Source organism: Colius striatus, chromosome 10, assembly GCF_028858725.1.
Source record: "Colius striatus isolate bColStr4 chromosome 10, bColStr4.1.hap1, whole genome shotgun sequence".
NCBI classification, from domain to species: domain Eukaryota; kingdom Metazoa; phylum Chordata; class Aves; order Coliiformes; family Coliidae; genus Colius; species Colius striatus.
In genome coordinates, this window is record NC_084768.1 from 30,950,787 (window position 1) to 30,978,289 (window position 27,503).

At 46.2% G+C, this 27,503-nt stretch overlaps 1 protein-coding gene across 10 annotated transcripts in view; it reads right to left on the reverse strand.

Annotated features, from left to right (window-relative positions):
- The window catches only part of ST3GAL3 (ST3 beta-galactoside alpha-2,3-sialyltransferase 3), a 182,402-nt gene that overhangs the window by 8,666 nt on the left and 146,233 nt on the right, over positions 1-27,503 (reverse strand). For 9 of the 10 annotated variants that reach the window (XM_062003580.1, XM_062003584.1, XM_062003582.1 and 6 more), the window contains 2 exons: positions 14,855-15,001; positions 4,572-4,718 (listed from right to left, as the gene is read on the reverse strand). In XM_062003580.1, coding sequence (XP_061859564.1) covers positions 4,572-4,718; positions 14,855-15,001 — 294 coding nt within the window. The remainder of the gene's footprint in view (positions 1-4,571; positions 4,719-14,854; positions 15,002-27,503) is intronic. The other variant, XM_062003583.1, reaches the window with a different exon arrangement.

The following is a 27,503-nucleotide window of genomic DNA, read 5'->3' on the forward strand; positions in this document are numbered from 1 at the left end:
AACTATACCAAAAGTCATCTCCGATGGACTCACTGTCACGAGAACAGAAACAAGTGAGCAGATACCTTGGCAACAGCTCAGTCATTTTCTGTACAGCATTCATGGAAGCAGCCAAAGGTCAAAAGTTGTTGCAAAGTTATTGGGAATAAGGAAAATAGTAACTGAAGGGAGATGACACACTTGGACATTCTGCCTTTTGTAAGATACAACAAAGAGTTGGGCTCAGAGCTGAAAAATCACCTGTGAGAATTTACACAACAGCACTGGGTCTGCTGGGCAGTGGTCTCCCAGTAACACACCAGAGAACAGCAGAGTGTCTTCATAACCACCCAGAAAACTCCTGAAGTGAATGCCAGGGGCTCTGCTCCCCCAGCCGTGATGGAGAGGAGAGACAAGGGAGAAGGTGCTGGGCAGCGGAGCTGGGATCGAGCGGCAGTTTTGCACTGCAAGTGCTCACGTTCCAGCTCAGTGAAATGAACACTGCACCAGTGAGCTCCCAGCCCTCCAGGGCACGCTTAATGAACAGAAAAGGGTCTTCTCCACCAGGTCTGTTTGGACATAGCTGGTCTGGAGCACACTGAGCTACCCAGGACAGAGAGTGAGGAAGCCATCTGAGACTAAACTCGAGAAACTCACTCCTGGCAGTGCTCACAAGCACAGGAGAATACCCATCTGTTTGCAGCCATACTGCTGATCTTACATCTCCGTGAAACTGGTAACACTGATGAAGGTCCAACAGCATCTTCCTCTTTGCAGAGCCTTTTCCTCTGGGGCAGGAAACGTCTGCCCAGCCCTCGGCGGCTGGAGATGCTGGAAGAGGCAGTGGAGGTAGCCGCCTCCTGCGGCAGCAGTTGCAAGCACAACCTCAGACCTTGAGAGCTTTTATCTCTGCAGAGAAAGCAAAGCCTAAGCAAAACTATACACTGGGGCTCCCTATTTCACCTCTTGGAAATTCAGCCGCCAGTCCCACAGAGCAACAGGAAAAATCACATTAATTTCCACAGAGATGTTATCACCTCAGTCTTGGCATGGGAGAGGCATCTCCGCCCAGCTGTGAGCAAGGGAGTGCATTTTGCTGGCTTTTTTTTTTTTTATGTAATCAGAACAAATTCCTTAGAGATGAGTTGTAGGGTTTCAAGGGTGTCCAGAGAGATGTCAAGCAGGCCTCAAGTGTAACTCGGCGACACACCTTGCGTGCGCGGCACACTCACCATTCCGCCTGCAGACACCAGGCAAGGGAAGGAGCTCGATGGATGGATGTTCCCAGGGAGGCTCCCACGAGCCACACAAACACGTGGGGCACCTTCAGGCACAGGATGTTGCTGGTGTTTACATTTCTTCTGTGAAGACAGTGATGGTTTCAGGGTGGAGCTTGAGTGCTTCACTGCAGCTGCTCTCCAGGCTTAAACACTGAAGATTTTTGGTCATTCAGGCCTGAGGGGAGCCCAGCAGTCAAGGAAAGACTTGAACTTTGGACACAGAGGTTCTGCCTCACCAATGCCTGGTCAAACTCCAGGGGTTTCTGCCTGGGATGTTTGTTATGGTGAACAACTGCATCCCACGGCAGTTGTTTCAGAGCTGTGAAGTTGCTATGCTAAGCAGACCTGTCCTGCTCTCCTGCCTAGGAACGAGTACTCCAGCCCCCATGGGTCTGCAGGCCAGAGAGAGGACAAAGATACTTGCATAATTTCAAGGCACAGCCTCCTTCAGTAGCTCCTTTAGAGGCTGAAATGATGAGAACTAGGAAGACCTAGACCTGGACACAATCCCAGATGTCCAAAGCAACGCTAAGGAAAATGCTGTGGATGCTCTCGGGCCTTTGGGTGTCAGAACAGACGGAAAGCCTTGGTGGAGCCTGGCTCTGGGTCAGTCTTCTTTCACTAACACCAAGGGCAAGGCTTGGCACAAGGTACCAACATAGGCCAGCCTCCTGATTTGCAACCCACGTACAGGTCTCTCCTTAAGCAGGGTACGCAGGGTGCCTCCAGCCTAGAGTGAGGCAAATCTCCATTTCTGCATTCTTTGAGAGTAACTGCAGAAGACACAACCCAACTATTATGCCCTTCACCTTTCAACTTCACCCTCAGGTGACTAACAATTACCAGCTAGCATTAATATTAAATAGGAGAAAAAGAAACGCAATCCTCTCCCTGCTCTTCACATTCCACAATATCACAAACAATTTGTCATATTGGGAGGGGCAGAGACAGGAGAAGCATTAATTATTGATACTCGGGAACAGATGGCTTTTCTTGTACCAGGGCAGTGAAATGTAACAGGAGCCTGTGGGTGAGGATGTGAGGATTAGATGGGCAGACACGCGTATCAGATGACCAGCCTTCGAATGGAACAGGAACCTTCCTCCTAGAACCAGCTCTGCTGGCCTGCAGCGCTCTCAGCAACAGCCCCGGCTGCAGAAACAAATCCTCTGACATCTGAATTAGTGAGGCTTCACCAGGACCTTTCAACACTCCCTCACCTCCGTACAGAACATCCTGGACACGATGACTGACAGCTTCCAGACAGCAGAGGCCTAACAAACCAGGCACCAACTGGTCTCTCCAGTAGGCCATGCTGGTTGCGTTCCACACGTTCATCCTCATCTACTGCCTGGTGACACGCAAGGTTTGTTCCTGAGGCTACACATAGTGTCTGAGAGTGACTCCCTCCTGTCCACCACCACCTTCTGCAGGCCACTCAGGGTGCTGGCCTCCAGAATCAAAGACCCAAGTGATCTGGACCAGTGACTTCAACCAGAGACTCTGTGGTGCAGCTCTTTTGGCTGACTTTTCCCATTGGTCCACGTAAGGATCAAGAGCAAGACAACTTTGTTCTCGTCAGCTCCTGTGTAGGTGTCCTTGAGGTCAGTGACAACTACTAGGTTGCAAAGCAGACTTGGGACAGGACACCCCCTGTAAGCATCCCCATGTCCAAGAGCAGACTGTGGGATTGACATCTGTATGAGACAGGAGGAACAGTTGGACAAGAGTGATTCTCCCAAAGCAAATGATTTACCAGAGTGGACACAGTGGCACCACAGAGACAAAAGCTTTTCCTGTCTTTGCTGGAAGACTAAGAAATCATCTGTACTGACCCATCCTGGGCTTGGGCAGCCCAGGGTCCTGTCTCAGGCGGTGGCAGACACCCAGGGAAGAGTCAGAACTGGGCAAATCAATGGTGATATCTCCTCTCCTACTGTAAGAATGACATTCCTCAGCTACTTTCCACTCATGGATTTCACAAGGCAGACACCACCTATGTATATAGTGACTCCATTCAATTTTCCTCCCTGGACATACCCCTTCAATCCTGTAAATGGCTGCTCACTTTCCAGTCAAGACACACAAATCTCATGGTTATTCCACTGAGCAAGGCAGAATTCTTGCAACTTCCACAGGCCCAGAAGGTACCTCAGGACCATGATGTCCAGTCCTTTCATATATTAAGGACTCCCTCACAGTCTTTTTCCCAAACTCAGTTTGTTCTCCTGGCCTTATCTGAGAGGTTGTTCCAAAGCCTCACGAGTCTGATAATAAATAAGATGTGCTTTTCTCATTCCTCAAGCTGACTAATCACTGATTTCTAATTCCTCTCAGATTGCCTAGGGTCATGCAGCCTTCAGCCTGTGAGAGTCCTAAGACATGTACAATCTTATGATTTGGAAAAACATAACTTTCCAGCTTCCCCCCTGGCTTGGATCAAAAGCAAAGTGCTTGAAGTGCCAGGAGACAGCTACTGCCTGTGAACAATAAACTTTTTTCACAACCTGGAGCAGGATGGATAAAGTTTCCCCACCTAGGAGCCAGGGAAGAGGGAGAAGCAATCTTAGAAACACTCAGAACCATGTCTGTGCTGGGAGAGACTGAGGTCTACCAGAAACACAGCAAACCTTCCCACTACAGAAAGTTTGACCAGCGTAGAAGTTTGCTGTAGGTTGGTACAGGATAAAGAACATCTATTCTGCTGCACTGTACCAACACAAGAGGTTTTGCTCCTCTAGAAACACTGTTCATCTCATTGTGATAGCACCAGAAATTGTTTCTAATGTAGATCTGGCTTTTATGGACAGTCTCCACAGAGCTATGATGTGTTTACACTAGCTAACCTCTGCTGAACAGTCAGCTGAGAGCTAACATGCACAGGCTAATCTCACCTCCCCCACATTTCACAGGGGCTGAGGAGGGGATCATCTAGCAAAAGAAGCCTATGGATTAGAAAGCAATACAAATGGATCAAAAAGCTGGAGCAGGCCACATCTTTTCAATCCCTGAGCAGAATTGCTCCCTTTCGCCCTACTGGAGTTAACGTTTATGTGACTCTCTTCCCTGCTGCTCAAAGAAGGAATCACATTATACACACATTCCAGAGAACTTTTCCCAGCAGAAATAACTGTTTTTAACACACATTGCACTTGGGAGAATGTCTAGAATTTTATGGGCAAATGCATGAGTGGAGCTTGTTTTGACCCATAGCTGGAAGCTGTGAGTTGACATCACCATCCCAGTCAGGCTCTGGAGTCAGGGCGGTCAGCAGGCTCGGGAGGAAGATGTGCTTTGGCAGGAGCTCCCTACCTCTTTGATGGCAGACATCTTGATGTTCTCATAGTAGTGGAGTGGTGCATTGGGTGAACTCATGTCATAGCCAAACCCAGCTACCGCCACCTCATCACAGTTGTGGAGCGCCATGGTTATTGCTACGCTTCCCAAGGTGGGGATGTTCTGAGAGGAGAGAAAGCAGGAATGGAAGTCATTAGCAGGTTGCCATTGCAATAATCAAAGATTTCCTCTTATTATCTCTGCTTGTAGGGGCACTGCTGCTACTAAGCAAGGAATCAGGAACAGGGTGTTTGGCTATATCTGCGCAGCAGCTGCCCAAAACCAGCTTGTGGGGTCAATATTCTCCCAACTTGTAAAGATAATCATATGTTAGCCAGCTTCCTGCAAAGCATCTAGGACAAAAGCAGCAGCTCTTGTTTGAGGGTCTATGACCTGACTCTCCAGGGGAGTACTGCAGGGCAGAGGGATTGATGAAACAGTCAGACTCCCACAACTTTGCTGTCCTGAGAAGGGGGCAGCAGACGAGCTGGAGGATGAACCACTGTGGATACATTAGTTTTCTGAAATCAAAACAGATGTAGATACTGGGTTACAATACTATACACATGACTGGCTTCCAGCTAGGCTAAGGAGGAATACTTGTCCCAAATAGGCCACCACAGAGGAGCAGAAGTGAGGACCAGTACAAACTCTTTATTTTGCTAGTGGCAAAAGCAGTTTAAGGAGGCCATTAAACAGCTCTGGGAGATGGAGAGATCAGGCAGAGCCGGTTGGCAGTGTGCTCTGAGACCTCTTTGTTTGCTTGGGTGCACCCCATCAGGCAAAGCGCACTCTGGCCTGTGCCAGAGCCTTCCAAGCCACAGCTTGGGAAGTAGAGGGCCAGTGGGAAGACAGACCAGTCAGAGATGAGTGCTAGCACTCTGAGCAGGGACACCCTGACTGTCCTCTCCCATCTGCTGACCTGCCATTCTCACCAAGTCCAGCCTCAGGCAGCTTGTGCCAAGGCTCTGTTGCAGCAGAGCTGTGCGGCTGCAGCTCCTCTCGTGTGTTCAGGAGAACATGACAGCTGTGACAGATGTTTCCTGGGTAAAACCCTATCTCACAGAATTTTCTAGCTCCCCTTTAGCCAGATGAATCCAGAGGTATCTTCACCCCAGGGGCTAGGGAGAGGCTGAGAAATCCACCCACATATCTTATCTTAATTTGTAGAGCATCCAACACTGCCATATCAAATGTATCAAAAATGGAGAGGACGTGCTCAGACAGTCACTGAGGGTGACAGCCTCTTAGCCGAGATGTAGAAACCAACTGCAAGCTTACATTTTGCATTTAAAATGCTATTGTACTTCACCTGATGTTCCTAACAGACTGGGAACGCAATGTTTTGAGTTTGTGCCTGTCATCCCAAGGAACTGGCTTTTACCAACTCAACTTCTGATTGCCTGATCAGGTCCCAAGACCAAAGACTTTCCAAGCAAATTGTGCCCCCATATCCTAGCTGAGATGTGCAGAGCTGAGAGTGCTATGGAAAACTCCACTACAGCACACTGGAACCACACTAATCTGAAGACAAAAATCCAACACTGCTTATGGCTAAATCAGTGAGACACTTCAACATTTGCAGTGCAAGTGTAACAGTGTACATCTGAAAGGGAGGGACCTTACTACATCCTCTTCTGCCAGTACTAGATGTTAGGACAAACAGCAGTCACTTTGTTCTCACTGGTTAATTTCAATTGTTACTCACCACAAACGATATTGTTTTGATTCTGGCTACTTGAGTTAATCTTTAATTCACTGGTAGCCAGAAAATATCAACTAAGGGTTTTTAAAAAAATGGGAAAAAGTTGATTAGGCAAGGCTAAGAAAATTCCCCCACATTTCAAAATACACAAGAACATCCTGTCTTCCCAGACATGGCAGTTCAAACTCAGATATTCCCAGCTTTATGTTTTACATACGAGGTGACATTTGGATGTCACTGGGATTGCATCAGCTGGTGAGAGGACTTGCCACGAAACACTTTCCCTCATCAGAGCTGTAGTTACAGTGTCCAAAACATAGTGAGTAAATGGTTACGTCCCTGAGAATGTGTCATTGGGAATAAGATGGTGTTAACACCACCCACACTTGCACTGGGCCCATTCCCACGGTACAGCTCAAGGGAGACACAGGGTCTTTGCCTGGAGGGAATTTCACTGGCCAAGTTAACATTTAAGAGCTAACTTCCTAATGTGAGTCTTACAAACCACAGAGAATTAATCACACTACCTAACCTTATGGGAGGACTGCCAAACCACCATCACTTTCTTTCAAGCCTATTCTTATTTCTACTAGGAGAGTAACAGATGATAGAAATCAAAAGTAACTTTCCTTTGGTCACCAAGTATCTGCCTGCCTTTATGCTACTTGTCATAACTCCAATGGCCTTTATGGAAAAACAGGAGGGAATGTTCTCACCTGCTTCTGTTCCTGATATGCCAGTAATTCAGTACTGCCTGCTCCTCTCTAAAAAGTGACTAATATACCAAAGACTAATAAAGACTTCCCAACCTCTCAGATTATAGTAGATGTAGGAGCCAAACCAGACACATTGATCAGAAATTCACACGGTGTCCTTAGCAAAATAAGTTTGTGTTGCTCTAAAATCCCATTCAGAAACTGATGACCTGATGACAGGTTTTCATTAGGTGATGCCTCATATATGTTAGCATTCTCTAATACTGTGGTAGCTATAGCACAGTGTAAGTGTCCCCCTTGAAGACAGAGATCTGCAGCCATTTACACCTTCACTGCTGAGATGCAGCCTCACATCCCACTGCTGTGGTCAGAACGCTGTGGGCTAGAGAGGGCCACCTAGAAAATACTGCAAGAAATATTCTCCCTGCTATTCACTGAGAGCAGTAACCCTTAGGGAAGCATGGGGGTGCACACAGAGCCCAGCTCTCAGTAAATGGTGTGGAGAACAGCACCTGCTAAGAGAAGAGTATGATTGTCCTGGTTTGTACACTCTGTGGCTTCACACACATGTGTCTGGATCAAATACACACAGCTCGGCATTTGCTCCAAACTGATTATGTCAAAAGAAGCAGCAACTGTCAGACAGTAACTGGGGAATTAGAGAGACTTGGATAAAAACCAAAAGGAGCCAGCTTGAACTGAAGTAAAAGCAGCACGATTACTGGTTAACTACATGTCACCAGTAAATAAATGCAGTGCTTTGGACCTGGTTTAAACTAGAGAAACTGAGTCGTTTTCTCCTTTAACAGGTGTGTTGAGCCTCTACTTCTTCCTTCTGTTGAAAGTGAAGCCCTGCCTCATGTCCAGCTTGTGGCATGGGAAAGGGAAGGCCTTGTAGGATCCAGGGATGCATCCTGAGGTGTGCTGCAGAGAAGCAACTCAGCAGCATTCTCCAGGTCCAGGGGAAAGGGCAGTGCTGCTCTCTCAGCAGAGAAGCGGCAAACGAGCGGGGATGTGTATAAGAGAGGAAATGGCTATCATTACTTGGCTGCATCTGCACAGCTTCCAAGCTCTACTGGTTGTTCACAGGCATATAAATCCATTGGCTGCTAAGCTCTCACCTGGACCTAATGAAGCACGTGCAACCTTTGGAGCAGGCTGGGGGACGGGTCACTCCAGAAGAAGTTCGGCATCACGGCCACAGCTGTGCCAAAGCCAGCTTGCTGTGCCCGGCACAATGCGTCAGTGCATTGTGCACACACACCCTGTGCCGTGCCCCAAAGACATACCAAAGCAACCACCACACCTCTTGCATTGAGTTATGGAAATATAACTCTCTCAAACAACTGAGCAGGCCTCTTGTATTTTTAGGCCACTGTTAAGTAAACAATCACAAAATCTCAACATCTCCTCTCAGGAGTAATAATCTGGGATTGGATCTGTCTGCCTACTCATATGACCCTCAGTGTGCCTGGACATTGCTGCACCACCAAGCAGTGCTGCTTTCAGTATCTCCTCTCCAGCTCTAGTAAACAGCTGCAAGGGCATCCCTGGATAAGGTGGTCAGCCTGAACTGTCACAGTCCACATCTCCAAGCCCAGTCTGGTTATCTAAGGCTAAACATCTGGAAAAGGCAATGTTCTTATCTAATATAATGCTCCCTGGGGACCAGCCCTTTGTCTGCTCCCTTTTGAGAGAATGCAGCAGACAGACTGGCAGACAAGCCAGAGATTACACCAAAAGGCTGTGAGAAGCAGCAAACACAGCAGTGGTGAGCAACACATCACCAAGCAAAGGCTGACTGTGCATCCAGAGCGTGGCTCCTTCCAGGGGCCCGCTGGCACATGTCCTCCATGGGTGAGGACAGCACATGCACAGTGGATTCTGGGTGAGAAAAGCATGAAGATAAGATGTCTGGTCTTGTGCTGCATCAGGGATCACTGCAAGCTCCGTGCAGTGCAAACGCAGCCAATCCACACCATCGGAGGACCAGAAATGCCTTGAGCAGGACAGACAGACACAGGACAGGTTCTCCTAACTCCTCCTACAGTCTTCTGCTGCAAGGGGGGAGACAGAATACTTCACCTCAAGACACTGTTGTTTTGTCTTCCATTGGTCCCTCAAAGAGGCTACAAAGACTGACTTCTGCTCACAGAAGAAAAGAAGCCAGTCAGCAGAAATGAAGCCCAGCCTTTCTTTGGGCTTCAGGGAGGCCAAGCATCACCTCACGGGCTTGCACTGCAGATCCAGCACTGGCGACTGCACCGGGGAACCAAAACTGCTCTTTGCTTGGGGCATGTGAAAGCTCTCATTGCTTTTCATTCCGTGCCCGGGTCATTCCTGTGTCACTGCCTGCTGGACTGGAAGGAAATGACTGCTGTAAATCTGTTTTTAGAAAGATCTGACTCCCTCAATATGTTAAATGAATTCCAGTTATTTATGGGATTTCACTTAGCTCAGGGTAAGACATATTGGATTGTTCAGGCTGTTTCAATTGTTACTTTTTCTTCCTAAAAGGGTTAAGTGTTGCTAAAGAATAGTTTCTCTAAAAACAATAATGCAATGAGATATTGAAATTGGTTTGACTACTCTATACATTCATTTGAGGGAAAACTCAAAAACTCGTTCACCTAGAAAAAATTGCTGCCTTAACTTTATCAGCTGCACTCTTGATCACCTAATGGCAACAAGGTCAAAACAAAAGCAACACAGAACAAAACTCTAGCAGTCTTCACACACTGTAGTCACTGTGTTTTCTTTTTGTCCATTTGCATAGGAACAACCCCAGAGCTATGCTTGCTGTCTTCCCTTCAAGGCTAAGTCTGGAAATACCATGCAAGAGGCGATTTAGCATCAATTATTGTGGCCAGACAAGTGCCTGGCACTCTGCAGAGCTGCTGCTGTCACAGGAGCAATACTGGGCTTCAAAAGACAAAGCAGAGTATCTCCACCATTTTTGCTTTGCCTCCCCTAGTTATCTCTTGCTGTGAGAGAGCCTCCAAAACTGTAGCAAAGCAGAAAGGAAGGGCCAGAGGCCTGTTGCTGAAGGCACAACGAACTGCCCGGCAGGTTTCCCTTCTGCCATTTAATTGCTGAGCTCCTATATGACTTAGCCCAAATCTTTGACCACATCTAACCTGATGCACAAGCTCTGATTCATGGACTGCCAGAGCAGACTCCTGTGCAATGCAGGGAGTATTTCTAAAGAGCCTAATGATTTAACAGGGGGCAAGCAAGGGCATGACTTTGCTCCATGCTCACTGCTCTGTGCTAACCACATATAAGCTTCACCCCAAGCTCAGTGGGAGTTTGTGGGCTACTCTTTCATTGAAAAGTAAAATCCCTTCAGTTGCTTTGCATCTCTCATGTGCAGAAGCACGTGGTTGGGCACTGAGACACGGCTGGCATGTGTTTACCTGCTGCCCTATAATGGCTTGTCTGAGTGCTAGTTCCTCAGCAGGTCACAGGCTGATCACACTGCACTGGTAACAGATGTAACAGTCCAGTCCATGAAGCTGATGTGCTGTCTGTGATGTCTCTATATTTAAATGGCTGCAGCTGCAGTGGCCCTTTACCTGTCCCTGTCTTAGAAGATGCAGTCAGAGTGCAATTAAAGGAGGAGAGGCACACAAGTGGAAGGATGGGGTGACAGGCTGCTCTGCTCCTGCCATTCCCCACCTCTATCCTGCTCTGTAAAGACCCAGCAAGTCCCAGGACATGGCCTTCACACAGTGACAGTCCAACAAGAATAGCTCAGAAGACAAAGCTTGCTGGTACCAGACCAATCCAGTACCAATGAAAGAAAGGGTCATTATGACCAGTCAGGGGAGCTGAAAAGCTGCCTAAGGAGCAAAGGGTCACCACTGGCATCTCCAGAAAGGCTGCCTGCCCAACAGGTAAAACCTCCAAATAGCAAAGAGAAGCCCTGGGGCAGGATGTGCTAACACTCCAGCATCAGAGGTTAATCCTGAGTGGATGTGGCTGTCAGCACTCTGCAGAGGTGCTAATCCAAGGCTGGGTGCCTGACAGAGCCTGGTAACACCTCCTGCACATGGCTCCTCCTTCAGCACGTTGGTGCTGAGGTGAGGTGAAGGCCAGAGGAGGATGCTTTACCTCTTCAGTAAGGGGTCTATAAATTCAGCCATTTCCAATACATGAACAAACCAAAGGCTTACAGTTCTGGGCAGCTGAGATTAATCTCCTAAGAAATCAAGTCACAAGCAGTTCCACAGATGCCCAGCACCAGCAGAGTGAACAAACCAAACACCAGAGTCTGGCTGCACTGAAGTTCTCAGAGTCCTGACAGTTTGTACCACCTGACATGTCCTGGCCACCTCACACCAGCTCAGGGCTCCCAGAGGAGTCAGAAAGCCACTGCTCAAATGGCTCTGAGCACTACTGAGTAAACAGGACTATTCACTGCACAGTAAAAAGCATCATGTCAACACAACGTTGTACATTCAACAGGCAATGATGCCTCTGAACTGATGTCTATGCTTGTCTCCCAGTAAGCTGTCTGCAGTGTAAGACAGGATATTGCATGCCTGAATTACCAGCTGCAATACCAGTGATGTCTGGTTCCAAGCTCAAAAGACCTGCATGCACAGAACTTCCACCTAAACATTAATCACATACATGCACCTTTGTCTAGTGAGGGGATCCTTTAATCCACGAGAGGATCTTTACTAGCTCACTCCTTTCATGCCAAACCATCTTCAGGCATTGCATTTCATTTTCTCCAGGCACTGCTAGGATCCTAAACAAAAATTGGGGGTTTATTTTTAATCATCAGCTTATCCCAAGAAAGGAGAAGTCTACATGCAGTAGGAAACCTCCTTTTTCTTAAAGGCTCCAGTAAACAGACTGAGGAAACTCCTGGAAAGCTTTACTGGTCTCAGAGAGAAGTCCCTGTTCGTTGTGGGTGACCAGCTTTGCTCCTTGCTCAGACTTTTGGCTACTAATGTCACAAGTGCAACCAAAGAGCGTGTCTGTGTTGTACCGCCTACTATCCTCCAGAACCATCTGGCCCAAATTATCAAAGCAGAGGACGTTACTACATTCACCCTTTATTGAATCCTGGGAAAAAACACTTTGAGATCAGCCCCAAACTATTTTCCTAGCTCTCCTCAACCTTGCTGAAAAAGCCCCCAAATTACAAAGTTAATTGGCAGCACATTGTTACCATATGTGGTGTGTGAGAGGAGCACTGAAGTTTATTTAGGCATCAGACCCAAAGAAGAGTGAAATATTACTGCTCTTTATGAGGATTTTGTGTTGGCCTTGATTACTAAGGCATCCCCAGGCTTGATCCTCCTGCATGTAACCTGCCCAACATGCTACAGCACACTGCAGCATGGGAGCACCTATCTGCTCCCATCCTGCTTCCCCCCGAGAAACTCGGGACGTATCTTGTTCATTGTGCTTTTGCTTAGTAGATGCCAGTATCTTCCTTTTCTGTGTTGACATGCTTCTTTCTTGAGTGAAGTTTTCCAGGCTGTTTCGCATCTCTAAAGCACGACTCTGAACCCGAGCAGTTGTGCTCTGCGGCTGCTGGGTCACACTGTCTCTTGTGGAGCGACTCTCCTTGCTCCAGCTGCCTCATTCATCTCGCTGGATCTCTCCCAGATCTTTAATGAGAGTTGGATTCTTGGCCCAGAGGCTCTGAAACTAAATGGGAAACTCTTCCCATCTAAAGTCTCAGTGAAAAATGGTCTGTGGCAAATTTGTATCACTGGGATCCTACTTAGACTCTTCCTCCCTCTTTATACTGGCAGCAGTAGCTTTTTGGGAGCCTCTCCACTGATGCAGCAGCGTTCACTAAAGCACAAAGTCCCAGAAGCTCCATGTCAGCAGTACATAGCTGATGTCTGCAGTAAAAATTTGTACCCCCAGGCTAGGAATACTCTCTCCCTATTTTTAAACTCTGTCAGAAACACTGTTTTAGAGCGTCCTTGCACAGACAGCACACAGTGTACTAACGTCCCAGCCCCACAGATGCACCTGCAGAGCTGCTGCTGCCCCATCTGAGGGAACTAACTGCAATTTACACAATCTAGCAGAGGTCATGGTCAAAGACTGCTTGCCTTAAAGCTCCACAAACTATTCTGAAGTGCTGAAATGGACTTCCACGGAGTGAAACATCAGGTTTCAATTAAGATGCCTTCATTTCCCAATCTGATGTGTGTTAAACAACCTATCAAAACCTCATAAACTTCAGTTCACAGCATTTTCATTTCCGGATTCTCTCTCCTGCTCTCAGCTTCAGGAATATCTTGTGTATTAAAATAACATGCTTAAAAATAGAAACAAATCTGGAGAAAAAATTTCTGTCCTTCATTGAAGCAGCAGTCCTGATTTTCTAGAAAAAAAAGGCTGCCCAGAGGGGTTGTGGAGGCTCCTTCCTTGGAGGGCTTCAAGACCTGCCTGGACATGTTCCTATGCGACCTGATCTAGGTGACCCTGCTTCTGCAGGGGGTTGGACTAGATGATCTCTAAAGGTCCCTTCCAACCCCTACCATTCCATGATTCTATTCTATGAAAACCAGTGAAGACCCACATCCTTCTAAGGTTAAATTCTGGAGAACACAGAGAAGCAAAGTTACTTCACAGATGAAGGGAAAACCTTCAGTGCACAAAAATCCAGTGGTTCCAGAACCTCAAGACAGCTTCTGCACATACCCATGCAGCAATGCATTGCCCTAAAGGCTCGTTCTGTGTGGATGAGTCTGCCTGCACATCCTGCACACTGTGTTTTAAAGAAGTGAATTTCTCACCTCCAGGTGCCCACCCCTTTGACCTGTATAAAATAAACACCTCTAATACTTCTGAAGACTTCACGATGATAATTGGAGCATGAAAAAGGAGGTATTGTTCTGTCTAGTCCAGACCCAGGCTGCAACATGGCAAATCTGTACTGATAACAACCGAGGGACAACGCCAGGGGCAAAGCAAGTAGACCTTGTCCAACAAAAGTGCTTCTCTGTGGGTTTGTCAGCTCTGCTAACGTGCCCAAAAATGTCACGTGCAGTCTCTATCATCAACTATATCACATGTGTACATGAGTAACTTACCCACCCAAGTAATACTTTCTCTAATGGTTGATGTATTAGGCAGAACAAATATAAATAGGTTCTCACAGTGCTGTAGTGTGAGATAATCCAGAAAAACCCAAGTCACCACCTACTCCACACTAACGCTCCAAAAAGCTGCACAGGGGGTAATAGAGACTAGAGTGACCATGGGCATATTCTATTAATAACTGTGACCTAAAACTCTGCTTTACTTTGTTTTCTTTTGTAAGCATTTACAGCTACAATTTATCACCATAAGATGAGAATTTCTTACCCAAGGCCTCATAAAACAAACCTTTAGCCTCCTTTACTACAAGCTGGGATGTGGGATAGCAGTGATTTTAGGCTGCTGCCTCCATGAGGATAGCAAACTGTATAAGAGTAGTATGACCTCTTGAGAGACTTGCAGCACTTCCAGATGTGCTGAGGGTGCAGAGAGCAGGGCTCCTTACTCCTTCATGGAAGGAGCTCCCTCCTCTCAAACAAACAAGTGCCCTCCTGGCAGGCTGCGGGTGACAGATCACCCAACTGGTGCCAGAAGCTCCAGAGATGCCTCCAGAAAAGGGTCTGTGGAACAGTTACTGCCTACTACCAGAAATAAAGGATCCTGCCTTGGCCTTAAGGACTGGCCCATAACAGCACCAAAGTCCTTTCCCTTCAATGTCCAACAGCAGAGGCTCAAAGGAAAAGTAAGAACAGAGCAAGCTTACTCTGCAGCTTGGACTCTCATCCCTCCCCTTGGTTTGGGTTGTTCTGCTTTATACCTACCCCTCTGCCCATGAGGCCGTTGTTGAAAGGCAATCCGATGAAGCTGAAAGCTGCCTCCTGGATAAAGTAGGGATTCAGGATACGTATCTCATGAGGTTCTCTTGGGACACGGGTCGCCACTGACTTCCAAAAGCCATCAGAGGCACTCTGGTAACAAAAAGCAAAACCAAAAAGGTAAGACAGAACAACAAACACACCTGTATACAAGAGAAAGAAGACTGCTATTATTCTTAAAGAAAATAACCCCCAAATGCCCTGCTGGCAGCAGTTCCTCTGTCCCTGCTTGCTGCCACAAGGCACGGGGGTAAGGTTGTAGTGGAAGGGTGCATCCTGGAGCCAGGAGAGCAGCACATGCAGATGCACTGAGTCTGGATAACAAGTGTGATGAAGACAAGCGGGGCTTCAGCATGAATGACCTCCTCCTCAGTGTCATCTTTTCACTCTTCCTGGCACTTCAGCTTAAGCATTAATTGGTTAATGGCTTAAGCACTCCGGCACCTGCTGTGATCACTCCCACCTGCCTCCAAGGGGATGTACCCTTGGATAGCAAATGCTTTTAAGAATGCTCAAAGAGCTAAAAATGGCCATACAGCTCTACTTTCAGCGTGATCTACATGCTTCCCACTTTACCCTAGATTTAGCCTCTTCTCTTAAGGTTTCATGGGAGGGAATTAAGCTGTGAGGTTATAAAGGTGCCATCTCGCCTTTTGCAGAATCATACATGTTTGTGGTACAAGGGGAAAAAACCAACTAAATGTATCCTTTCTGTTTAGCCAGTAGATTGGAGTTTAATTAAAGCCTTCACATTGCAAAGGTGGGAGAACACTGGCCCCTGATAGACAGCCCTGTCTAGAGAGGGGCTCGTGCTTCTTGGCCACATGGCTTTACACCACTGTTCCTGCTGGTCCAGATGTTGGTGGGTATAGCATGTACTGCCCTCAAAATAACCACGGGCTTTCTGTCCAGGGGACTTGCAGAACATTATGTTCCAATGTTTCACTTCTGTTTGGGTTAAAAACTTAGAGCAAGGCACAGGGAGGATGGTAGGAATGTTAATCTGCTAACCAACAGCTTTGGCAGGGTAAGCTGACTGAACATCTCCTTCTCCAAACATTGAGCCATCTTCCCTGGGATCTCCATGGCAAGCAACAGAGGCAGATGTTACATGTGAAGAACATGTGCTTTACAAATCATTCTTTACACCAGGTTTGGGTTGCTTGCAGCTTAACAGGGAGTTCACAGTTCCTTTCAAGGCACTGCTGAAAACATTCATGACCCTTTGCAAAATCCTCAGGATCTTCCCCTGCCCAATAGTGATTACCCCTGTAATGATCAATGCTAATTCTGCCAGATGCCTGCTCCATTCCTCACGCTATTTGTACTGCACAGGTCCTGTGAACCCTCACACAGGTGTTGCTAAACACCCTACAGAGGCTTCTCTATGGACCACCACCATGGTTATCTTTAGCTGCTGAATTTCAGATCCTGAAGGAAGAAACTTTGGTAGGGAGCTCTTGCTACAAAAGGCTTTAACACAGCAGGCTCCATGAGGATGCACACTGTTACTCAAACCAACAGTCTAAGACAGCCAAATGACACTGCTATCATGTTTTGATCTCACATGCACCCTCAAAGCTGCCCAAAGGTAATACCCTTTTGCTGACCAGGGCAAGGATTCTGTGAGGTTAAATTCTCATTTCAACAATGCAAAGTGCTGCCAGGACCCTAAATGGAAAAAAAGATCCAAATTAACCCTCATGTTCTTTCATCACAGTTGAATTAGAAAGAATGGCTGGTGTCAAAGTGGTCTAACACTTTCCATTATACTACAACATTTTCAGCCACTGAGTGATCCCACTGTTTAAAAAGAAGGAAAAAGAATTAGGAAGAAAAAAATGCTTTATAAATGTTGGTAAAGTTCAGCATCCATTTGACCAAGTGATTTGAGGGATTTGGGATGTCAGCTGAGTTTTGCCTCCTTGTGAAAATTCATCGAAAATTTGATCATGAAACCTTTGTACTATCCTAAAGGCACATGTAAAGCAGAGTTAGTTCTAGGGAAGGAGAGACACAGAGAGAGAGAAAATAAATAAATAAAAACCCCCACAGATTCCACTTGCATTAAGCATGCTCCAGGTCCCACAGAAATGATGATGATAAACAAAAATCTTGAACAGCTACTCATTCAGCGAAACCATCTTATCATGGGCTTAAGCAGGCACACCCTGGAAAAATAGTGTGTGACCCTGAAACTAAAATAAATTTATAAGTTCAATTATGAATTCACGTGCAACTCTAAATAGGGCATTGCCTAAATTTTGCAAACAGTTTAATCCAAAGGTCTGCAAGCTTATTTAAAGCGGACAAAAGCTGCCCTTTGTTTGGACTCACGCTTCACATGAGGTACTACATAAGTGCTGGGATTTAGGTAGGTTTTATGTGGCTTTTACATTACACACAAAACACTGAAGGGAAAAGAAAAAGAGAAGTGTTATAATCATTGAAGACTTTTATTCTTTGCTCTTCCTTGAGCTGTTCAGAAAGAGGTAACTACACATATCCTAGTTGCTCATTTTGTGAAGTATGAGGAGGACCATACCTGGCCTCCTCTCAGCTAGTTCAAACGTGGGCCCTACCCCTAGCTGGGAATACAACCTGTCTGCTTTGGTCCCTTCTGTCTGGCTGTTTCATTCAGACTATTTCCCTAAGAATTTTCCTCAGCTACCACGATGCTCTGAAACTGCTCTGTTTTCCCCTTCTAGTCTGATTTCTATTTGCTCTGTGCTCTTCCCTGTAACTTTTCTGGGCAGTTCCCCTGAGATCATTATTGAGGGAGCCCTGGGGTAATCTGTCATTTTGGTGTGTTTCCCCTCTGCATTTTCTAAAACAATTGTAGGGAAAAATGAGTCTCAACAGACAGCTCTCAAGCTTCCACCTATACAGCAGGCAAAACCCACATACCAGGCTAAAGAATCAGACTCACAGAATGGTTTGGCTTGGAAGTGACTTTAAAAATCATCCAGTTTCAACCCCTTGCCATAGTCAAGGGTATTTTCCACTAGACCAGGCTGCTCAAAGCCCCATCCAAGCTGGCCTTGAACACTTCCAGGGATGTGGCATCCACAGCCTCTTGGGCAACCTGTTCCAGTGCCTCACGACTCTCACGGTGAAGAACTTCTTCCTAGTATCGCATCTAAATCCACTATCTTTCAGTCTAAAGCCATTACCCCTTCTCCTGTCACTACATGCCCTTGGTAAAAAATCCCTTTCTGAATTTCTTACACCTCCTGTTCTCCAGGCTGAACAGCATCAACTCTCTCAGCCTGTCTCCATAGGAGAGGTGTTCCAGGCCTCTGACCATTTCTGTGTCCCTCCTCTGGACCTGCTCCAACAGGTCCATGTCCTTCTTATGTTGAGGACCCCAGAGCTGGATGAGTCTGGGCCCTCACCAGACCAGCATAGAGAGGGAGAATCCCTTCCCTCAACCTGCTGGTCACATTACTTTTGATGCAGCCCAGAACTAAGAACTGTTTTCCTGGCTTATAATTACTGACATTCCCAGCCTTGCGGTTTGGCTCTGCAAATCCTGCAGTGCTGAGCCGCATCTCAGTCCCTGTGGTTTTGTTCTGCAGCTTGTCATTGGCAAGCTACAAAACACAGCAGCAGCATGGCTGCAAGCCCCAGGAGGCTGCTCCCCTGACGCAACCCCCGCGGCACGAAGAGCGCGGCCCCTTCCAGGGCTCCTCGGCCGCAGCCACCGCTCTGCTGCGCTGCATGTCCAGGCTGATTGCAGACAGATGTGCACACAAGTTTCCAAAGCAATCACTTCCCATTGGGGAACACTGTCCCCCTTTTTAGGCTGGGAGGAGAGAGGCAGCCACCGGAGGAGCAGCAGGCACTGGGAGGGAAGGCACGCTTGCCCTGCCAGATTAAGGAGCTCAGTCTTGCAGACTGAGGTTAGGAGCATCCTCTGCTCTCCCCTACAGTACTTAAGGGTGGGCTTCTGAAGATGCAGTATCTCCCTTCCTGGCTGTCATAATGAAGCAAATCTTAGACAGCTTAGACAGCTTAGACTACATTCCCACAGTACCTCATCACCTCCTGCTGTTGAGGTGGAAACCATGAGGTCCAGGCTGGAAATCAGGTTTCCCTGTGTTAATTCCCCACCTCAATGATTTGTTGGTATTACCATGCGCCTGGAGCCTCAGTCACACACCAGTGTTCACAGTGCCAATGGCTGCCAAAAAGAGCTTATAGCATAGGCATAAACAAACTAGCAACATGGAGAGGCAGGCAGGAAAACATGACTGAAGAGCATGTCTCTGAGGGCCACGTAACTTTGTAAGCAATCTTGGAAATCCTTGTGTAACTGTAGAGGACATCAGTAGAGGCTTTGGAGGAGACCATTTAAAAAGTAGAAAGCATTTAGATGGGCCAGGGCTTTCAAGCCAATCTCTCAAACAGCTCTCATGCAGGGAGCGAGGCAGAAATATCTGGTTTTGTCTCCCTTCAGTTTTCCATCTCAAATTTACTGAGGCAAATCACAACCTTTGCTAAAACAAAATGTGGAAAAATGGAGCCTCAGCCAAGGAGCACACCTCAACAGAAGATACAAACAGCTAGAAGCAGGCTGAGTGTCCCAGAATAACAACACTTCTACTATCCTAAGCAAAATGAGAGGTAATGCTACCGTAGCCTGATGACACAGATGCTGCCTCTTCTATACCTGTGTAAGATAGCTGGATTTAGGAGTACTAGCAGCATTGCTCTGGAAGACAGAAAGAGGACAGGGAGATTGCAAAGGTCAGCTAAGCACAACACCAAGCTGATTGATGTCTAGGTATGTAATAATCTGCTGCAAAGCAACAGGAAAGGTGAAAAGACTGGAGGGAGAACTCGAGGTAAATGGAGATTACTGCTCTTTCAAATTCTGATAACACCAGAAATGGAGAAGAAGAAAGGTATGAGGGAAAGAAAAAGCCTGGGGATGACACATCAGTCACAAGACCTCAGTGCACTTGGGCACACATTGTTCACCAAGATCTCTGCCCCTACCTAGGCTGGAATGTGGCTTATTCTATACCCGTCATCCACAAGCACTCACTGTCACAGAAACGCTGGGTACAGCAGGAGTGCTGCAATCCATCTGCAGAGGCTTTTGAAAGGTTTCTTCTCAGGCATAACTGGATTGGACGTGGAAAGTGTGTTTCTGCTAGAAGAATCACCAGCTTATCAGCCCATGCTGCATTGCTCAGCGGTCAAGTAGACACAGGGGCCTAGCAAATGCTCTCCAACAAATGCTAATATAAATGAAGTTGCATCGTTTGCAGTGATTATCAAAGCAACAAGGAATTTTTAGCAACAAGAAGAGAGGTGCTGAGAGCCTGCAGTCTGGGTTGACAGTCAACTGCCTGACTCACTAGCCCACACTTAAATATATTTACCCAACCTTCTCAAAGAGATGGAGAACCCCTCACCACCCTCTGTACACGGCTCCAATGGACAGCACTTGTTCTGAGTTTCCCTATCTTCAGTTTCTAGAGTCTAGAAACGATCTAGAGCATTTTGTTCCACCCTTATCTGCTCCACTGAAAAGCTCTTACCCTGCCTGACACAAGAACATTGCAGATTGTGCTCAGATCCTTCCCTCATCTTCTCTTTGTCCCATTGCCAGAGGAGATGCAGCTCTTGGGCTATCCAACAACATGAAGCTTCTAATCTTTTACAACATCTGTTTCTTTTCTCTGAATACCCTCCCACTGACCAAGTGTAAAATCAAATCATAGTTTCCCAGGCCTGGAATACCTGTTGGTATTCCCAGCAGCCTCACAGTACCCAAGAGAACTCCTAACAGCTTGTAAACGCCTCAAATTTAGCTTTTACTAAGGTTTCTCAGTGTGAAACCCAAACATGTTTCCTACCCAGTGTTTTCAGTGGCAAAGAGCAGCAAAGCATGATGGAGACAAAACCACCTCTTAACACGTGGTGCTACTACAGATTTGGTTGTTTTAAAAGCGAAAACCTAACTCTGCTTTGTCATCGGTAAAGCTGAGCAAATAATACTTCACTACATTGGCTAGAGTTTAGTTTCTTTAGGCTTAATAACCAGGTTGAAAACCACAAGAGAAGGGCAACTTAATTCCAAGTAGTGGTTGAGGACTTTAAGCTTTGTGCTAGACATATAAACTCTGTGGCATCCTGGCTACACGTGGACCTGGAAACCTCCCTGCCCACAGACACCAGTAGCCTCCACGGTGCCAAAAGCCAGCTGGGATGTGAGGGTGGCTCTGGTGTGTGACACACCAGATCAGTCTGCTCTTTCCCATGGCTGTCCGTAGGAGGTCTCTGCCTTGTTTCCATGCAAGCATATATGATGAATGAGCAGAAAAGCATACACTGAGTTTCAAACTTCATTTGGCCTTTATCACTTTCAGTGCTGCAGCTAACCTACAGTCAGACATGGGCCTCCTGTGCTGCTGGTCTAAACCAAACTGTCATCTTCTCATTCCAAGGACTAGGCAGCATGAGGCCAAGACTAGCTCTAAAGAGTCAAGAGAGCAAGTTTATTTTTATGCTATGTTGCAAATACAAAGGAATTCCTTTCTCTGTGGTTTTATCTGTGCAACTGAGAACAAAATACAGTTCCCAGTTATAAGATGATAAAATGTTGTTGAAAAAGAGATTGTCCTGTGTAGAAAATGAAACTTGGAACGTGTCAGATGAGCTGCAGAAAAAACCCCAAAGCTTATTCTGCTGAATACTGTGTTTCACAAGTGCAAGCAAAGGTGATACCTCACATACGGTGTGTCAGAAGATGTCTTTGCACTATGTACAAACAGGGTGATGGATGGACCCTGCTACAGACCTTTCTGTTTAAAATCTAAGCTGGACTTTTGAGCCAAAATTTGAGGAAATAGCCCTGTTTTGAAGCAACTTAGCAAAGATGGAAGTTTCTAGTACAAGGAACAGATTCGGATAATTTATGTCTCTGTTGTGTTTGTCTGTGAATACTAAAAATCCTTCAGTGAAAACTATCTAAGGAATATCTCAAGGATGAACAGGCCCTACAGTGTCACCATTATTCACAGGGTACTTTATTCCCATAAGGCACCAGCCCTTTTATTTCCCTATTATTTTTGTGACATAGTTTATGACATGTCATATTGGCAGAGCATCTATTAAAAGAAAACCACGGCTGAAATGCCAAACCCATGTGGTAGCAAGTGCTGAAGTAGGACAGCAGCCCTGCAGCTTCAGAGCTTCAGCTCAGGGTTTCTGTTGTGAGCAATCACTTCCTAACTTTCCCACAACATTTTTCTTGAACTGCCAGGTATCTCAGCGTTTTACAAACAGTTTCATATTTAGAGCATCTCTGCAATGTTTGGCATGCATTATACCCTTTTACAGGGGAGAAAGCAGACAAAGATGAATGCCCACAGTTTCCATTGCCTCCTGATGCTCTACTTAAGACAGCTTCCACTGAACTTTCAGAACATTTGCTAAGATCACAGTGTAACTCCATCGACTCTGCTGCTGCCAAACACTCGGCTCTCCTGCGTGTCTGCCCCACGAGACTTCAGTGTGTCTGGGAAATTCTGATCTCACCCAGCATCACATCAGTCAGTCAAAGGCTAAACCACCTCTTCAAGAGGAATACTCAGTGTCTAATCAGGAGACCATTCTTTCTCCTCTCTTACGCACAACATGTTCTACAGCTTCTGCAATGACTCCTACCAAGGCTGAATGTCTTGCACTACAGAAGTTACTCTAAATCTCAGCCTTCCCTCTCTGCTAGATACACAGCTGTGTTCTAAACGAGCCAGGAGGTAATTATGGATAACATCTGCACAGAAGAATGGAATTAATGTTGAAAATGCAATGTTATTTTTCTTGCTTTTCCTAACTCCTGGCAGCTTGATTTTTGTAAACATGTAGCTCTTTAAAAAGTCTTAAAGGATAACTTAATATATTTTAACAACACAAAACAATCAACTGAAGGAAGCACCCCTCAAATTGAGCAATAAAACCCAGGGCACAGTTCTACAAGTACAACTACAAGCTCCAGCAAGCCGCTGTATTCTAGATCAGCTGTTAGAGGAGAAGAAATGCACCCTCCTATAGTGCTCCTGAACTATTTACACCTAAGAAGTGCAACATCTAATTCCTCAGCAAGTGCCTGAGGATTTTCCTGCTGGTTGTAAACCCTTTCTCTGCTGTCACCAGTACTCAACACCCTTCAACTTCCAACACCTGTGCTCTTGCCCTGTACCACCACACCAGGCTACTGCTCCTTCACATCGCCCAGGTGGCTGACAGGAGGACAAGGGGTTGTTCCTGAGAGTCCAGGAGAGAGTTCCTGCTCCCAGGTCTGTTGCCCATGCCCCAGCCTCCTTGGGGAGAAGTAACTCAAGGGAGAATCCTATTTGGTTCTTGCATCCCAATACGCTGCGTCTTAACTAGCTGTATGGGGAGGGCACCTGACCAGTGCAGGCTGGGCTGGGGAGCCCTGGAAGGACAGTGTGCCCAGTGTACACAGCCAGCATCTAACAGCCCCGTTAGATGGACTAACCAGCCCCAGCCATGGGATTTCACAAAACAGCAGGAGCCACAGCAAGCTGCCATGGTAACAGCCTCATTGATTCCCAGCCCTTGCTCTGAAGAGTCAGAGGATCTCAGCAAAATAGAGTGGGAGACTATATATTTTTCTTTAAAACAGGGATAAAACTGTGCATTTTCAGTAGCCTCATCCTGAGAGACAGCCAAGTTATTTTAGCTGAACTTTCCAGCTGTGCCAAACACGTGGCATGGAAAACATCACCTCAAAGATGACAGCGTAATGAAATGATGGAGCATTTTCCCCATTGCTTGTAGCAGAAAATATAAGGTGATCCCAGCTGTAAGCAGGGCCACCTGCTCCACTCACACAGTATGCCTGCACAAAACAAATTGACACATTTTTCAAAGCTGTCTTTGCAGGCTTTGGTGACAAAGCAAGAGGGCATCCCAGGGCATGCGAGGACACCCATCAGCAAAGTCTTTTTTAGGGAGCTGAACTGGTTCATGAGTTTGAATACAAATAACAACTCATAAAACAACACATATTTAGACTAAAGTCTTAGCACATGACAACAAAAAAAAGCTAAAGGATCACCACAGGAAGAATTATGGCCTAGAAACCCCCATTGCTTTCCCAAGTTATCTTAAAGTAAGTCTCCAGGGAAATTTTCACATTGTTTTTACAGCAAGAGTACACAGAAAATCTGTCTTCTCCTATTTTGGCATCTTTGCTGAAATGAGAAGCCAAATAATTTCTATGTTCACTGAGTGTTCATATAGAATATATACAAATTCTTCAGCGACCTTTAGAAGGGAAAAGCAGGAAGGTCAGAATAACAAGAGGCTGGGAAGATGCCAGGAAAACTCTTGCCCTACTACTTTATTTTCTGGACTTGTATTACTAGTAGGTGGTTTTACCCAAGAAGAGTTTTTAAGTAATATTATTTCATATTCCTGATGACAGTAAAAATAAGCTGATATCCCAACAGAAATTACACATTGAAGAGGTTGGGTTTTTTTTACCAAATAACCCAAGTGCTGATTGCCTGTCCCAGGCCTGGTATTTTCTGAACTTGTCAGTTGTGGGCAAAGTTAATTTAGTGGAAACGGCCAGAACGCAGCTGATGCACCAGCTGAGAAAAACTTCCTCGTGCACCCAAGAGCTTGGCCACTCTCATTGAAGTTTATGTCTTTGATGAAAAAAAACCAAACAAAAATAAGATACTAATGCTTTTGCAAACCTGATCTGAACTAAGAAGGAAAGACAACACATCCCATAAATTCCCAGTTGTAAGGATACAATTACTACAAAACAACGTGAGGTCTTTCCAGAACCTCTCTTGCCTACTACCTTGGCTTATTTGCACTTCTGTTGTCAGATCAAGCGTTTGCATTATATAACTCTGAGTGTTGAGGTAACTGAGAAGCTGAATCTAGAGGGGGAGGAAGGAGGTCAGGGATTCACACCCCCTGCACACAGGAGCATCGTCCTCTGTTGCAGAAAGGAGCTGCCTGTCCTTGTCGGGAAGAACCAGAAGCACCACACACAGCTGGAGCATGGGGGGAAAACAGAGGAAGATAAAAGCACATGGGGAGTTTAGTTACCTCAGTGTTTATTATAGCAAACTGGAGATATAGGTCAATCCCCTGGTCCTGGAGCCCACAATGCTTCGAGGCAAAGAAAACGTTACAAATTGCTCAGACAGCACTAACTATGCAAGTAACCCACGGAGCCCGCCAAGGAACACATGTGTTCCAGGCATAAATTGTCCAATCTATTCCTTTCTGAATTAACATCTGTCATCATGACACCATTTGAAATGGCTGAAGACTGGATCATATTAACAGTCACACATCTTGGATAAATATTTACCGTTCAGAGCCTTTTTTTTTTCAGTTTAAAGAAAAAAAGCAGATAGCAAAAATTGCTGGAGCTGTGAAAGGGGAGTTTCTTTGCAGACACTGACAGAAAGCATGTGATTTTATTTACAAAATCAAATTGTTGTTTTTCCCTTCCTCTGTGAGTCTTCACACCGCACAGGGGTGAAGTCCCAGCCTCCTGTGGTGTCACAACGCTTTCCAAAGGGCTCTTCTGGGGAACTTTGTTATGCTGGAGCTTGCTCACCTCAGAGACTCCACAAAGCCTTCTACCCTGAACCTTAAGGGGCAACTAAGCTCTCCTTGCCCTTTGGCAATCTTCAGGTCTTTGGTACTTGAGGCTAATGGTGGTCTTTTGTTCCCTGATGGGCTGGGGATGCAGAAACATCTCTGGCTAATCACACTTCAGGAAAAGAGTTTTGCTGTGACCCTTGCAGAAAACCGAGCCTAGCAAATAACTTTCATGAAAAGCTGTCAACGGTATTGCTGGCTTGCTATCCTGCTCCTCAGAGTCCAGGAATGGGTCACAGAGAGTGAGGACAAGGGCTTCCGTAGCTCCAGAACAGGACACAAGAATGCAGCCCTGCCCTGGCTACTGCCAGGAAACAGCGTTTTCCCAGATCCTGGATTAAGTCTGTATTTTGGGAAAAGGTGTCAGCAGTCAGTGCTCACCTCTGCAAGCGTATCACCAGAGCAAGACAAACACAGATTTCTAGGAAACTACATCTGTCCAAGCTGGCTTGAGCTCCTAGCCACCACGTTCTGCACCGCTAGAAAGGCCGAGAGAGATCCTGCTGCCATCCTCCTGGCTGTCCTGCAGCGCTCCCTCCACCAGCAACTTCTCATTCCAGCCTTTTACTCTCACGCTGCTTGAGTGGAACTTTACCCAGATATATCCAGTTTTGATTTTAAGATTTCAAAAGCAAATTCATCAAGTCCATAGGGCAGATGTAGCAAAAATAATTACACTGATATAAATGTGCTGCCTTTTTTGGTCTGTTGCCTAGCTTAAGATATACTTCTCCCTATGAAATTAAAAAGTCTTCTAAGAAAGAATGTTCCCTCTAGGTAGAGGGACAGACTACGTAAATCTCCCCAAAATCCCATGCATAAGCTAAATAAATGGAACTCAAATCTCTTAGACTAAGGGAGGCTTTGCAGACTTCAAATGATTCTTACAGTTCTTTACTGAAGTGTTAACACAGAACATCTTTACTAACACTTGCAGGAATAGCTGATGCCCTCTGGGCGACGTCTGGGTTTCACTGTCTTTTTCCCTCTGTGGGACTCACAAAGCACTGCTCCAGGACAGAGGAACATCTGCTGCACATGTGGGCAATGCAATAGCCTCAGCAGGCATAGGCTGCACTGCTGGTAAAGCCATGTGGGTCTGGAAGGCAGAGACACCCACATGGCTGCATGTGGGGCCAGGTGGAGATGATGCTCTGCGGGTTCAGCACTCACCTGCTCATTTGGTGTGCCAGGTGCCCAGTCACCTGTGTACAGCCCAGTGAACATGCAGGTCTCCAGCATGCAAACAGCAGGCAGGAGGGAGGGATAAAAAGGAGTACAGAGCATACTGTGTGTTTATGAAGTGGGGGAAATGTGAGAGGTTTGTGATGCAAGAGGGAGGCCTGAGGAAGTGGGAATAAATCCACTGGCAATCTGACAATTTGGTTAGCTCTGCTGTTTATGGAATGGTGTGATTCATTAAGAGCAGCATCAGGCTTGAGATTCATTTCTTTACATTGTCTCAGATATTCCAAGCCTATCTTTGATCAATGCAGCTAACCAGTATAACCTGAGTTTACATGCACCGTGACCCTGAAATGCACCTACCAGAATTTGCATAGTATTGATGCCTGAGTACCTCCAGAGCCTGCCAAAGAGGGCAAGTGCAACATGAGCACCCTCCCATGCCTTTTCACAGGATAGCTGCACTAGCTCTTCAATTGGCCCTCATTGATGTTTGCTTTTCAAAAGAAGATATGCGGAGAAACTGCAACTCCTTAAATTATCCATCTTTTTTAACTTTAGCTGAGCCACAGATGAAGAAGGAAGGAGTGATCAAATATCTAGGAAAGGACAGGAACTATCAGTTGGATGGCAGCAGACTTCAGAAGAGATTAGAACATGACAATTTTAGGAAGAAAATTGTCTCACAATAAAGCAAGATGGATAGGCAATGCCAGAAGGGATGTCCTCCTAGGGCAAT